Below are 15,937 nucleotides of genomic sequence, written 5' to 3' on the forward strand. Positions count from 1 at the left end.
TGTATTATATAGAATGAACATATGAAGCATGATATGAGGATGAGTTAAAATCAAGGATTTATTGTCACAAACCGATCGTAAGTATTAGTAATAACATAAATGATTAACAACTCTTTTGGGAATATAGATATTTACATGTGTATTGCGACTGGCCAACAGGAAACATTGACCAAGAAACATACACACTAAGAACAAATTTTACTTTTTCAAAAAGTAAGGGCACTTTTTACTCCAACTAAAGTCATGTTTACTATATATGGTGTGAGCGTAACTTTATATATAGTAAACATTACTTTAGTTGGAGTAAAAAGTGCCCTTACTTTTTGAAAAAGTAAAATTTGTTCTTACTATTATAATAGTTAAATTTCATGCATATGACCTTTATGACGTAGTAATATGGTCGAAGGATATACGAATACGACTATCCAATAATAAATCGTTAAAATAAGATCAATGATAAAGCCAGTCCCTTAAACTGACAACATTTTCCTTTGTTATTATTTTCTATTTTCGTTGACAACTGTACAGAATAATCGATGCAGTCATAATTGTCGAGTAATCAGGGCAAGGAGGATATACGTAGGTTCTCGTAAATAGCTCTGTAACCTTTAGCTGGAGTATGGGTGGATTTTGTTTAAAACACAGTTGGAAAATTGCCAATTATCATGATTCACGTCACAATAAGTTGCACATGAAATTAACAAAGTCATTTGCGAGAAAGTTTAAATTGGATTAATCAGAATCAGACGACTCTTTTTTTATTCTAAAAAACGTCAATACAATTAACAATAGTTCCCGTAATATTACGTTATGGTCATAAAAATTCAGCAAGCATCCCGGTGTATGTACATATGTAACAGTGCCATATTCCCATTATATAAACTGAAAGCAATAATTCATACCTATCCAAAAAATGCTATAAATTTTGTTTCACTAGCCATAAAATGAATTTGTATAGTACAGCGTTGGCAGCTAAACAAATAGTTTTCGCCGTCCGAAAATACGATTGTAACACAAATATAATAAATCACAAATTGTCAAGCTGAATGTTAAATGAAGCAATAAAGCTTTAAATTCCAGTCCTGCTTACTTAGATCGGACAAACTGGTGTGCATCCTGTGTCCCAACACCTCAACCAACATCGACCGTGGTACGATACGAACCTGGTCGAAAAGCGTTTTTGCAGACTTAGTTTTTTTACTGGATTCAAGTTACTTTTGCAATTTGTCCTTCACTTAAAGAATGTGCTGACATTCACAAAAGACACACATTTACATGTTTGTACGTGCTGACATATCCCGTGAAATTGGAAGCGCATGCATAATTGGATGAAGAATGATGCATAATGATATCCAACCTCCGGATTCCTCCCTCTCAAATATTGCTCCACAAATAGAGCAATCGGATTGCAAATGTGCAAGTTGTTTCTCATTTACTACGAACTACAGATATCACTAATGACAGGTTAACTGCCTTCATAACATTACAATCAGATTTACATTTCATTATTAAAGTGTAAACAAGAGCGAGGAGGATAAATAAGTGAGCAGTTTATTGCTTGTCATGTCTCATTTTTCAATATTCTTCTACTTCGATTTGTGCTTATACAACCCACATGTGTATTCTTTCAAATAGTTGCATCATAACATAAGCGTCGACTCTGTGCCTGTCATATTTTCTAAAAGACTCGACGCTAGAGTTTGCAGTTATTTCGCATCGATGGTGACCATACATTCGTGTGGAGCTTTTAGTAGTGGTTTGACTTTGCAGTTGGTAGTAATTGCATAGTCATTTATTTTAGTGGCTCGCCTTTTTTGTTATTCATACCCATGCCCATAATTACACATTAAAAAGTTTTAGGGCATCACTTTTTAACAGGTTAATTTAGCTGGTGGTGGTGGAAAGTAATTGTTGTCAGTTGAGCTAGTAGACTGCGAACACCGGGCTGTGATACAGGTGTGGCCAATATAGGATTACATATAATATCCTCGTTATCACACTTGTGATAATTGACCGTTTTCCGTTCAGTTGGACAAACATTTTATTAACTTTATTTAAATGTTATAATGAAATATAGAATTTCAGCAAGTTTGAAATTGGTAGAAATGATCTATTCCATAGTGTCAAAGGAAAAGTAAATACTTCAAACTTTCGTGATTGAGAACATTTGCAAGCGATTGAATTTCTACTTATCAGAAAACTACTAAAAATTGTTTTATGAAACGTGAGAGATGACACGAAAGAAATTCATGTGCAAATGCATACATGATGCATTAGTGCGTATACGAGTACTTGCAATATACTTTTTAGTAGCGTAGAAATTGAATCAGTTTAGTTAGTTGATTTCGATTTTTAATTGAGGATAGATTTTATACAAAACCACTCTGACAACAATTTCGCTTTCAATCTTCCTGATAAAATTAAATGTGATTTCTTGATTTTTATAATTATTTATATATATTTAGGTTGATATTCTAAAGTCTGGCTAAAATGAGAAAATTGGAGACGTGGTTCAATATCATTCTAGTTTCGACGGGAATACTTGATCTGGTAAAGAATATTTAAAACATGGTTTTTGTAGAACTGTCGAGTAAAAAAAATACTAAGTTTGCTATGAAATAATTTGATTGCTTAGATTGTGCTGACCACTTCGGCTGCTACGGAAAAGGGCAAATATGAAGCAGAATGCCATCCGACGCCAAACTCTCTGTCTCAAGTTTACATCCTGGGATATGGTTCACTACTCAACACGGCTTCAAAAAATACCACGTATCCTAACACGGGGATTAATATTCCTGTAAATGTGACTGGATTCTCAAGAAACTTCAACTGCAAAGGAACACCGGTCGGTCACAGCACAACTTATCTGGGGGTGGATGTTGCCAACTCGACCACCTCGTTTAACGGGGTCGTCTTTAAACTCCGAGATTATCAAAGTTTGCTTGAGTTTGACAAACGGGAGGTTTTTTATTGTCGGAAACTAGTTCCTCTGGAGGTAATACATTGGATAAATTTTAAGACTGAATACTATGAGATTTATATTTCATAGGACATTCAGTTCCTTATTGACAAAAGTTGGAATGCGACAGTGGAGCAAGATTTTCCTGTAGGAAATGCCCAGTTCTGGATTTATGATGTAAAACCTGAATTTCTAGGATGGCCATCGGAAAGGTACAACTGAAAAATGGGTTCCGTTCATTCAATTTTAAATTGTTTTAATGGATATGAAGACAATATTTATGAATTTTTTGCTCAGATACCCAATAGTGCAGACCTATGTTGACGTCTTCTTAGCAGGGTGCATAGAGATAGAAGAAACTTACAATTTGACCGGCTACAAGGACGCATGTATTACAAGCACACAAGGTATAGTACACGAGAATTATGCTGGATAAGTCTTGAATATTTCCAGGTAGTACTTACAAAAATATCCTTGATCTGTATAAATAGGTTGGGAATACCCCTGGGTGAATGATAGATTAATACCAAGACGTCCCTTCCTCCACACATGGAAAGGTTTGAAAACATTATTTGTATTTTAGTGTAAAGTGCGTTCGCGTGTTTATTGTTGTTGGCCTTTCATGGGGAAAGTTTCAATGTGACATTTTTATTCATTATTTTTAGCGTTCCAGATTGATCGGCTAATTCAATCCCATTTTCCCAAACACTTTGACCAAGTTTTAATTGAGAAAGAGGCCAAGTACAATTTTAATAACAAAAATGGTTCGAACAAGAAAGTCATCGGAAATTATTTACAGACATTGTTTTTAGCAATATTATTGATCGTACCTGTTACAGGTACGATTTAATGCAAATTGACTATTATTTATTAACCACGTTTGGTGGCCCTAATATGCACGTGTTATATAATAAGTCTTATAAGCAATTATGATGTGTGGCAATTAAATAAATACACATTCTAAATAAAATGTGCCAATAACGAGTACATTTTTAGTTCCAAGCAGAGCTTATGGAATTGTTACGTCCGTCTGTCTGTGACACGCGGACGAACCACTACACCGATTTCGATCAATTTACAATTCATCTTAAAATGTGCATCGCGATAAGACATTGCATAACTTCGAACACAATCGGTCCAGTGGTTGACCGGTGTGGGTCATTTAAGTAGTGGTGGTAAATAGCACCAAATTTTATAAATTCAGGCATAAACTTAATTAATCGAAATCAGGAATTTTTGCATGGATAATTGATACAAAATAACGATACCACTTTTTTAAAATGCTGCTCCGGGGCTTCGATAAGGGTAAGCTCCGCTGGTTTTAGAAATTATGTGAGACCCGAAAAAAATTATCGGGGTTTATCAAATGTGCATTGTCCGTGTGTTTCTAAAACCAGCCAAGATTTTGTTTAAATAATTTATAAGCCCAGCGTGCACATGGTTAAAAATTATTTGTAATCATTAATTATGTTCAATTGATTTAAACAATAAGGATTAAGTTTATTTGAGAAAAGGCAAAAGAGCTACTCGAGTAAAATGCATACATTAAGATCAAGTGCATACTTGAGGTTAGTGCTGAATTTTATTTAAAGCGAGAAACATTCCACCGTCGGGTTTAAGTGAGCTTGCTTTTGAGAACTTCATTGGGATCAAGGTCTTCTTGGATGGCTCAATCATAAAATTATGGACAAGATGAGCAATCGCGACCTTTACTTCTGCCAGAGCAAATCTCATTCCTATCACAAATATGTAAGCATATAAAACAGGATTACAAATTATTCCACTTATCAAATTATTATGAAACTCACCAATACAATTCCGGGGTCCAGCGCCAAACGGAAGATAAACATATTGATTAATTTTTCCCTTATTTTCAGGTGAAAACCTTTCAGGGTCAAACTTTTCAGGTTCTGGATAATACTCTGGATCATGATGCAGCCCGTAAATGGGGATCATAATGCCTTGACCTTTCTTCAGGATAAAATCCGTGCCTGGCACTTTGTAATCCATTGTGCAACCTCGATCCGTCGCACCTAATATTATAATATTTGAGTATCTACTTTCATTTTACTAAAATGAGCAAGCATTTTTTACCTGCTGGGGGATAGAATCGTAGCGTTTCTGAAGAACATGAGTGCAAAATAAATAAAATTAGCAATCCATATCAAGTTTTTACAGTGAATGTATTTCTTATTCCTCACCATTTAGAACCATATCTAAATACTGCATTTTGTTTAAGGTTTCGTAGGTCAGCTCTCCATCATTCTCCAACAAAGTACCGACTTCGTTCCGCAGCTTGTCCTGAACCTCTTGATTTAATGCGAGTGCGTATGCGCAGTAGAGAAGGAGGGACTGTGTCGTATCGTAACCTGCGAGCATAAAGAGCACGGCGTTTGCCACGATCCCGTCGTCATCCAGGAGATCGCCACTACCAGTCTTTTCCCCGTTCTCAGTGCCCCCACTCTTGATTATCGCATCCTTCTCAAAGGCGTCCAGCTCACTCTCGTCAGTTTTCAACTTGTCCTCTCTGGCCTCCAACATTAGCTGAATAAAATCGTTTCGCTTCTCGTTATTTTCTTGACGGTGGTGAATTGAGGATTTTATGGCGTGAGAGAAAAATTCTTGAACCTGCAAATTACAGTAACGCGTAAACGTAAAGTAGTAATGCATAATGCAATTTGTTGCGTATTTTAAATCTCGTGTGGTCTTGGTACCTCCAACTCAAAGAAGGAGAATCCCAATAAATTTGCTATCCTCGGAGACATGAGCATCACTAAAAGTTTTGCGAGCTGAGCACCTCCGAATTGGAGTTGCATTTTCATCCCCATTCTTTCAAACAGAGAAGGCTCTTTTTGATTAAAGGCTTGTGAGTCGATACCGCAGACGGCGGAGGCAATAACGTCCATCGTAAATTTTGAGTAGCCATCCATCAAGTCAATCTCCATTCCGGAACTGAGGGCCATCTCGTTCTCAACAAAGGTTACCAGCTTTTTCCCACTTTCGTTAAACATGGGAAACACGCGTTTGATCTTTCCCGTGGTGAAAGTTGGACTGAGTTTAGATCGAAGAGCTTTCCATTGACCGCCTCTCAGAGCGATTAACATTTTGGCGAAAATGACATCATTTTTCAACGTTTTGAACTGACGACGGTCAGCAAAATGATCAAAATCTTTAACGAGAACTGAGCGGATGAGGGCTGGGTCCAAAATTGTGAGGGTACACATACCCAAGTCCTTGGACCCCACGACTTTCTTGTTCTCAGACTTCAGTTTATTGTACATCATGGTAATGCCTTCGATGAGACCGACACCTTTGTACATGTTTACCATCATGCGGTAACTTCCGTTCCCTTGGTACGGGATTCCTTTAGACTCGAAGTAGAGCTGATCCTTATACGCCCGGAAGCGGAAGAAGATGGCGAGCAGCAGGACAGCCGCAAAAAATAGGATTAAAAACACCCCCATTTTTATGAAATTCTAGATATTCACCAAGAGTTAAAACTAATTTCTTAATCTAGAGTTTGACAACTTGATCCCATGAAGCGTTTAGAACGACTGAAGAGTTGCATCAGTTTTTTCACAAAGGTAAATGTATGTATGCATGGGCGATTCTTCATATGAACTTGATGCAGGTTATGCTGACGCTGTATTAATATTATGACAGCAAAAACAGCAATGACTCACTTTTTCAAAATTGAGTCTTGGTGAGTTGGATTATAAACGCGTGTATGTTATTAGCTGACGACTGACTTCATGTAATCACTGAAACTACTTTGCACTTTCGTTTTCTTTGCACACTCGATGCGTCTTGAACGAGATGAATTATTTACGTCTGTGTGTATTTACTAATTATTGGAACCTGTAAACAACAACACGTTTCATTACTTTATGACGCAAAGCAATGCGACTATGTGTATATAACCAAAAGCTTTATTATTATTATTATGTTGTTGTTTTATATTTTAGATAGGATTGGACAACTTAAAATAATCTCAATTTTACATGTGCTTAATCATGTACATGTCCATATGCTAAATTATGTGCATCAGAGTTATTCTGTTAATTTAAACGGCATTAGATATATGTAATGTCCAGTCAAAGCTGGTAACAGTGAACTAAACGAATTCATACATAGTAGATACTAATGTATTTCCAACGAAATGTACATGTCCTACACAACCAAGGGCATTTTTTATTGCATTGTACATATGCATGGTGGGCATTGGCTCTATATACCCATCTATTTTGGACATGCGGATGCGATAATTGTATATTTTTATATATCTATGTACGTACGTTTGAATGATGAAACAGAAATAGTATATTGCGAGAATATTTAACAATGTGACACGTCATGCAAAAAGTTGAGGTTTATTGTGAATGTAATAACAATGCAACTTGTATAAGATGCGAATTAATATTGATGTTCTATACGAAACTGATTACGATTTTTTATGAGGTTCGATTCTTCAAAAAATATGTGGCAGGTTCCACATTCAAGACCTTGGTTTGAAACTTACAATGGAGGTCTCCCAACATATGCTCACAGATTTGGACCAAACTGGTGTCAATCGATCACAAATTTAATTTGTATGAAATTTGCAAATGACACTATCTGCCAATGCTCAGGTTTAGCGGATATTTGCGTAAGAAGAGGATAAAACGCGCCCCAAGGTTGACAAATTTTACACTTTCTAAATTTACTTGCGTTTTCTCCACCAAACATACGCATTGGCAGATAGTGCCATTTGCAGATTTCAATTCATACTGATTAAATTTGTCATCGATTAACACTAGTTTGGTCCAAATCTGTGAGCATACGTTGGGAGACCTCCATTGTTCAATGGTCAATTTCCTGACACTAACGAATCATAGTTGGTGATTTTCATTACATGATGCATATAGATACATACGACCTGAAAAGATAACTTAAAAATAAATTATGACATAATCCCTAACGGAAATAAAGACTTGCTTGAGAAAATGTCTCTACTGAATATTACAATCTCTCTTCTCTTCGGTAAAATAAACTTGACTTCCAACTTTCAAAGAAATAAACCGTTTTAGAAGGCTTTTGTACATACACTTACATATTTTTAGCAGCTATATTTATTCATAAATAATGCAACCAGCAACCTTATTAGTTAAGCTTACATACATACATATAAATTATGTACATATGTACAACTGGCTGTGTATAAGCCAGTTGTGGTTATCGCTGTGTATGTATGTTCGTCTACTGGAGTCTGTGTGACTCACTTCTCGCCAAGAAGCCGGAATGACAAATTATTTTGCCTCAGAACTGTGCTAATAAATAGTGAGGGTATTCGTTATTTCTTCGTATCGTTACTATCGTAAAATAGTTTACGAAGATAAAACAAGGGGTCAGGTTTAGTAAAAATCGTAAGCGTAGCAACGCGATTTTCGATGACAAAATCTTACGACGCTTACAAAATCTCGTAAGCGTCGTAAGTTATTTTACTATACGAAAAATACTAAAAGGATACGAAGAAATAATGAATACCCTCAGTGCTTCCTGAAATTAAATACAATCCATAACGTTGCAATATGTTTAGTAAATCGTTTAAAAGAGGCGACTGAAACGACATCAAAACGAGAGGGGTTGGATTCACGAAAGACTTTCCAGGATGGAAATGTAATGGGCCTCCTCAGACACACGAAAATATCGTCGCTTAGAATTTCGCTTCGTTTTTCGCTTACTTCCTGATAGGCGAGCTATGGGGTAAGCGAACAGAAACTCAACTCAGAAGTGGGGTTAAGGTCGCTTAGCTGAAGTCTCAACAAAATTTTGCAAATTTCATAATTTTGGCCATGATATCGATAAGCGAAAAACAAAGCGAAATTCGAAGCGACGATTTTTTCGTGTGTCTGAGGAGGCCCAATGTTAAAGAAATTGCAAGATTGGAACGATGGTACTACAAACATTCAACGAAATACGATCGCTAAATTTATTGACGAGGAATATTCTGACTACTGAAGTCAATATGAATATTTACGTAAAACTCATACATACATAAATAGGTATTTGTATAAAATAGAGTGCAATTTTGCTAAGAATAGGAAATTATTTATTTACTCTTAAACGCATTTAATAATGAAGACTTTGTTCGGATGTTTAATTGGAACAGAGCTAAATTTAAATTATGCTACATCTGTGCGGTACAGAAAACCTTTGATCTTTGCAACAATTCCTTGATAACTCTAGTAACACTGTAACGGATATAAAATACCAAACTCATCTGTTCCGCAAGGTACATAACGAACATAATCGCACATTTATTTGACAAAAAACAAACCATTTCTCACTAGAAGATATCACATGCAATATGGAAAATTCCATGTGAACATGTGGTAGTTAATGTGACGCCAATATTGGTGCTAACATAAGCAAAATGCGTAACTATTTGGTTATGCATAAGCAAATAGTTACGCATTTTCCATTACCTATGCATGTCTTGAATATTTTCATTATAGATAATTTTTTAGCATTCCGATGTGTTTCATAGATATTTCTGAGAAGTTGAAATTATGCGCAGTACTTTCATCTGAAAAGCAAGTAAGTAAATGAATCACCACAACAAACATGACTCGTCTTTATGGTCGTGATTAATTAAGATAAGCGACCTGTCATCTGGACACGGTCGTTGGAGTTATGTAAGTCATAAAATTCTTATGTAAGCTCAATAAAAGGAGATTTTGCAGAAAATTTGCAGATGAATAAATATTTGTACGTCTTCTTGTTCTTTTTTGTTTGGATGATTGAAAGTTGGCGAGTACACAGTGCAGGTGCAGAATAAAGAATGGAAGGTTAGGTCACTCGTTAGTGGTTTTATTACAACTGGCTGGAAATCTTGCACCACGGGTGATGGGGAACAAATACTGGCTCCATCAAACATTAATAATTTGGAATGTGCATGATTTGTGTGTGATTAATAATAAGCAAGTGGTTTGGCAGGATAAAATCCTTGTTTGTGTAAAAACCAGAACTGGAACTATACATTTACTCGTTTGGGCTTTAAGGTGTTTGTCCACTTTTGCTTTTGATTTTGCATGTATTGCAAAAATCAAGATACTCGTACATGATTATAAGCTAACCGATCCATGCAAACAATTTTTGGATTTTGTATTGTATTTTATTTTCGATACATATGTGTACATAAAAGCAAATAATTAGTTGACTTGATCTTCCAATTATGTGAAAGTCTTTGGAATATTCATGAATGAGAATACTTTTCAAAAAGACGAACTAAAATTTGATTGTGAGTTTATATTGCATTTAATGAAAACACCTTGAACAATGAAGTACAGCTTCCCACAGATGCTTCTGTTCAGATAGAATTTATTTAGCATGTTAGCTTCCAAATAAACCGTCTCAAACGAACATGAAAAAGTGGCGTCGTACCATGTAAAATGACACGCCATATGAAAATGATGTATTTCTGACCTTTCACCTCTAGTCACGGTCATGGGTTGGTCGGAGGTCAAAAATATTGACTGACAAGGGAAGGTCCCCGACTGCTTATCGAGTTAAGCATTCTCATTATATACATTTAATGCCCTATCTAATACTAGTGACCCAATCTAATACAATTTTCGTGTAAAAATCACTTTTGGTCATGATATGACGATTTTTGTAACGCATGAAATCACACTTTTCCATGCAACTCGTCTCCGCCACTACGCTACCGACCGCTCGCCTTCTTAACCCTTTACACCATTTCTCTCCATCTCACAACTAGATTATTTATATTTTAAATTGCATAATTGCTACTTACATTCAAAATTTTTTTTTGGCAATATTAATTTTGACGATTAATGTGATTATGATTTTCAATGAAGCGTATTTAATCCAGCTCACTGACATGAAAAATGGAAAGTCGGGCACTATTAAATCTATGACTAACAAAATCTTCAATCTCCTTAAATTTATTTGCAACAGTGTTCTTTTTATTTACATATTCACGCATTCTTAAAATTTTAGAGTGATATAAAACTTTTGTATAACGCCGTTTCGTCTGGTCTAGCTTACGTTTCTTTGCCTTGTCATAAAATGATAAAATGTTCACCATTTCCTGATAAGTGAACTTAACGTTGTCAATGACGCATTCCTGCCACTCTTGTGAAACTTACTGGGAAAGTTCTTCTGAATTTTCTTCATCCTCACTAATCTCGTTGTCACTATTTTCATCAACACTTAAAGTTTCACTAATATTGTTGGATACGTCTGTGTTGATTTCTTATGTTGTTTCTGTTGAATGTTGATTTCTTCACCTTCAAAATCGTACTCTAGGCATGTGGTAGTTTCCAAATCCACTAATTTGTCACTGACCATATCGTCAGTTATATGGATAACCTTTTTAGCAATCTCCATTTTATTTGGGAAGTCCACCGCGTCACCACATTCCCCATACCTGTCTTTTGCTAACCGAAGCACTGTCTCACAAATGCTAATTATTTTTGCCATTATTGTTCAATTGCCAAAATTATTAACAATAAATCCCCTATTTATTAAACAACATTATTTCTAAAAGCAAATTAAATATTGCAATTCATATTAATGACAAGCGAGCACGAGTCAGCTGGAAACCGCTCTCAGCCGGCTGAGTGATGGTGACGACTGACGAGTTGCATGGGTAAAGTGTGATTTCATACGTCACAAAAATCATCATATCATGACCAAAAGTGATTTTTACACGAAAATTTTAGTAGATTGGGTCACTTGTATTACATAGTGCATTAATTGTATATAGTGAGAACCCTTAACTCGATAAGCAGTCGGGGACCTTCCCTTGTGAGTTGTGTGGTGAAATTGCCTTTAAATTGACACCCCAGATGAAACTTAAGGTTAAATTTAATTTTGGACCACACCCCCTGACGCTGTGGGGGGGGGGTAATCTGAAAGGGTAATCCATTATTGAAATCAACCGAGAGTCAAAAATTAGAGGCAAAGTGGCGAAAACCGCGTTTGACTATGTTCTTGAGATATCTTGTTGATAGACGGACAGACAGACAGACGGACAAAGCGATCACAATAAGCGACTGACGCCATTTAATAATTCTCACAATTCGTACCCATTGTATCGTCCCTCATCATCAAATCAAAGTTTGCAACCTTTTCGTTCCTCTGTCTCTAATCTTATGAAATGAACGGCGATTCCCACATTTTTTGCCATAATATAGTTAACATCGTGTTCACTCACTATCCAAGGTTCTCCCCAGTAGCTTATTTGCATAAACTGAGCACGACACTGAAATTCATCAAGTGCCAAAAAACTTGCAGAATCGTGGATTGCTTGGTCAGTCCAGCAAATCCGTCCGTCCAATTAGATTGAATGGCTGTGGTGTATTGCATCTTATTATTATTATTGCCATGTAGCAGGTAGACCAAATTAAATTGAATTAGGAATACCGTGAACAAGGATACTTATTCAGCTTAGTCTTGGTCTGACCATGCGTGGCTCATGTGCGACAAGAAGATAAGGAACTTTGCGTCGCTCGATTATATAATGTGCTTCGGAGAAACTTTGTTCTAATCTGCGTGGTAGTTTAAATTACACGTTTTCCCCTTAACATTCTCGAGATACATTTACGCAATTTTGTACCCGGTAATAAAAATTAATAAGTTATCAGGTGTGTGTTTTTCCGAATTTGTGCCACTAGCGACAATCCAAGAAAAGTTCAGGTTTATTATTTTTACTGTTACAAATGTAGGCAAATGACCGAATAAGTAATCATCAGAAGGGCGTAACCACAACTATAACCACGACAAAGACATTAACACACTAAACATGTCCCGAATTGCATCCACTTATTTTAAAGACAGACCAAGACATTTATTTCGAGTTTGTGCATCGTGACGTGGAAGATTTTCTTGGAACTGCGTCTAATAAACAAAGAGTGAGATAGAGAGACGACCGATCAGCCCGACATCAGTAAATGATCGTCTCTTTGTGTCAAGTTTATTCGTACTCGTTTGTGAGGTAAAATAACTCAGAGATGAAACCGAGAAAGTGGAACTGGTCTGTTGTGGGTGCATTATTTGCAGTCGGTGTCAGTTATATGGTTTCACAGTGCAAATGTGCCAATAACCCTCCTAGTCAACCCCTCAGTTAGTGACAACTCTTGATTTATATTTAATTTGTGCTGAGACATTTATCAGAGATTAACTGATTTGAAAATGAATATTCACATATTTAGATTCACAAGACTACTGCAGATCTGTGGGGCGAGTTTTGGGGCTTTGTGTTCCACTGCAAGATTGCTCCTTGTTTTCCAGATGGCTCAAAGAAAGACCAATTGTCAAGCAGAATGTCAAAAATGTAGTCAAATTCACGTGTTATTTTGATCTTCAACAGCCAAAAGTGGGTCACTGAAGAAATATTTATAAAAAACCTCCTCCACTTATGCATTTATGAAATACTTGGCTTTGACTTTAGGTGTGCTGTCCACTTCCGGAAATTCGTGGGAAGGGTGAAGAACCAACTTCGTAAAATTTAATTCATGATGCCCCAGGGTCATCACGTTCCAGTGGTGTCAAAACGCCCCCTCGACACCATCCACCGCAAGACGAAGGACTTATTTTCCCAGATGCTGCGCAACAGCGATTGGAAACCCACTCCACGAAAGTTGGGCGCAAACTTCTCAGTGGGTCAAGTTTGCTGCCATCGTTGGAAGAATGTGGTTCCAGTGTTAAATTATCGAGGCATTTGGGGACATTTGGAGCTCACCCATGGATTGCTATTTTAGGGCATAAAGGTCATTAGCATGAGATAATTAATTCATTACAAGAACGAATTATGTGATTTTAAATTATTTTAGATCTGGACAACGGAAAATGGACTCATATTTGCTCAGGGACGTTAATAAATCCGAAATACATATTGACATCAGCACATTGTCTAAGTAAATTTCCGGAATATCAAATGTGAGGAGAAATTTTAATTTTCAGTCCGAGCCAGGGCTTAAAATAAAATCGTATGTCATGTCTGTGACACGGTACGGGTCGAACGGCTTATCCGATCGACTCACAATTTGGTACAAATCTACGATTAGCAGAGGCAAAATAGGAAAACGAGACCAGTGGGGGTCATTTTCACAAATAAGTGGTGCGGGTACAAAATTAAATTTTATAAACTGTCGTAGAAATCTCAAAAGCATGAATGCTTATGGACATATTGTATCAAATATAAGTCAAATTCATTTATTATCAGAGGACTCAACCGGGTGCCCCTGATTTAACAAAACAGTCGGAAAAGTTATAAAATAGTCAAGGCGGATCCAATTGGTTCACATTGGCTCACATTTGTTTTATAAAGTTAAGAAATACATGAAAGTGACTGGCTCGGGCTACATCAAGTCTTCACTCTAGGTTTTTCGAAGCAAGATTGAAATTTCTAATGCTATAAATTCTTTAAATATGTCACCAGTACACATGTCAGACTTGGTGAGTACGACCTTCAAACCGAGATCGATCGTGGCTCACCGTTCCTTCGAAATACTATTTTTGAAGAACATGCTGTTCAGAGATCAATTATCCATCCGGATTATCAAAGACCCGGAAGGGGTGCGGATATTGCTCTCATCCGACTGAAAGACCGAGTTTCATACTCAGAATTTGTGCAACCAATTTGTCTCCCACTCAGAGATCACTATGCCATGTCGTCATATTGGGGGACGTCAGGATCGGAACCTAGTTTATTGGTGCAGGGTAAACTTCTTGTGGCTGGGTGGGGGCGGCTTCACGCTAACTGTGAGTTTTTCACCGTAGACACAAATACTTGTATATACTAGTAGTATTGCGAATATGTATCATTATGTATAGTAATCGTGCCCAATTCTTTTACAGCCACCGGATATCGAACCCTGCAAGAAGCTCAGGTTAAAATTACTCCGGAAGACGAGTGCCAGGATTCAAACAGAAATTTATTTTCTCCAGCGAAACAATACTGTGTTGGGGGAAATTATCGGCAAAACATTTGTGTCACTGACGATGGAGGGGCATTAATACTGCCGATGCGATTGGGGTCCAGGGCCACAGCAGGCCCCACCCCGAAGGTGTTTCAAATGGGAATATTTTCCTCAGGTGAGAAATAGAAATTGCAAGCAACTGTAGAAATGAATGGCGGTGAAGGAATTCTTGTCCTGTCTAATTGTAGGACCATCAGTGACGCAATGTCAAACTTGGGAAGGAATGGATCACAGACTCATATTTCTAAGACATAATAATCGCGTTAGATCTGCACTGCCTCAAAGTGTTCCCAAGCCCACCATTTACTCGAAAGTTATCCCTCACTTGGACTGGATGCAGAGACAGTTGCAGCCATAAGCACAACCACCTTTATTTTTTATTTAAGCAATGTAACACAAGGAAGTAAAAAATATATAGCGAATGATAAACTTGAATATTTACACGCGTTTGGATACTATTTACATAAGTATAATTAAATCCCAACCCATTTTATTTAGAATTTCAGTTATATGTAGCCATACTTATCTCCGCTGATAAAGCTGAGTTAATATTTTCCATCAATACGTATTTACATATGTACCGGGGCAATGAAGGTGTGAAATTGAAATTACTATATGACCCATATTTTTTAGCATGATCGAATATGACGCTGCTCAGATAAGTCTGAAATTTGCCATATATGGCAAATACGTAGTACGTAATACGTAGCAAATATGTGGTACGTACATATGTACATATATCTATGTACGTACCAAACTCCTAAAATGCACTTAATTTGAAAATTCGACATTTCTGCGGTTTTTGGAGGACATCATTTGATTTTATTAGTTTAAATTGCTAGGTTTCGGTAACACTCATCAGGCTTACACGTAACTGTTTCGGAAAAATAGTACAAGCCAAGCAATCATCAATTATCTAATTTACATTTGACTATGATGAGCGTAAAAATTGTAACTAATTGTAAGCCAATAATTAAAGAAAAAAAGTTGG

At 36.7% G+C, this 15,937-nt stretch overlaps 4 protein-coding genes across 7 annotated transcripts; 3 read left to right on the forward strand and 1 right to left on the reverse strand.

Annotated features, from left to right (window-relative positions):
- The first annotated feature begins 1,265 nt into the window (after nt 1-1,265).
- LOC110851696 lies at nt 1,266-3,946 on the forward strand. Of its 4 annotated transcripts, none has more exons than XM_022099571.2 (7): nt 1,266-1,542; nt 2,466-2,550; nt 2,636-2,995; nt 3,050-3,171; nt 3,257-3,366; nt 3,451-3,516; nt 3,625-3,946. In XM_022099571.2, the coding sequence occupies exons 2-7, from the start codon at nt 2,491-2,493 to the stop codon at nt 3,807-3,809; spliced, it is 903 nt and encodes a 300-aa protein (XP_021955263.1). In that variant the 5' UTR covers nt 1,266-1,542; nt 2,466-2,490; the 3' UTR covers nt 3,810-3,946. The 4 variants fall into 4 exon arrangements, with proteins under 4 accessions (XP_021955263.1, XP_021955262.1, XP_021955261.1 ...); XM_022099570.2 differs by lacking the exon at nt 1,266-1,542 and adding an exon at nt 1,729-1,878; XM_022099569.2 differs by lacking the exon at nt 1,266-1,542 and adding an exon at nt 1,740-1,956.
- Nucleotides 3,947-4,429: 483 nt separating this feature from the next.
- Nucleotides 4,430-6,931, reverse strand: LOC110851695 (cytochrome P450 9e2). The gene is made up of 5 exons (XM_022099568.2): nt 5,674-6,931; nt 5,161-5,587; nt 5,054-5,080; nt 4,768-4,992; nt 4,430-4,695 (listed from the first exon to the last, which is right to left on the reverse strand). The coding sequence occupies exons 1-5, from the start codon at nt 6,421-6,423 to the stop codon at nt 4,529-4,531; spliced, it is 1,596 nt and encodes a 531-aa protein (XP_021955260.1). The 5' UTR covers nt 6,424-6,931; the 3' UTR covers nt 4,430-4,528.
- Nucleotides 6,932-12,023: 5,092 nt separating this feature from the next.
- On the forward strand, nt 12,024-13,553 carry LOC110852816. The gene is made up of 3 exons (XM_022100945.2): nt 12,024-13,087; nt 13,177-13,340; nt 13,416-13,553. The coding sequence occupies exons 1-3, from the start codon at nt 12,976-12,978 to the stop codon at nt 13,467-13,469; spliced, it is 330 nt and encodes a 109-aa protein (XP_021956637.1). The 5' UTR covers nt 12,024-12,975; the 3' UTR covers nt 13,470-13,553.
- LOC110852815 (melanization protease 1-like) lies at nt 13,470-15,919 on the forward strand (the record flags this gene model as incomplete). The annotated part of the gene is made up of 5 exons (XM_022100944.2): nt 13,470-13,734; nt 13,798-13,903; nt 14,406-14,728; nt 14,825-15,061; nt 15,135-15,919. Coding segments are annotated over 5 exons (1,101 nt in total), but the record flags the coding sequence as incomplete, so codon positions are not given.
- Between the last annotated feature and the right edge of the window lie 18 nt (nt 15,920-15,937).

Source organism: Folsomia candida, unplaced genomic scaffold (genome assembly GCF_002217175.1).
Source record: "Folsomia candida strain VU population unplaced genomic scaffold, ASM221717v1 Fcan01_Sc007, whole genome shotgun sequence".
NCBI lineage: Eukaryota > Metazoa > Arthropoda > Collembola > Entomobryomorpha > Isotomidae > Folsomia > Folsomia candida.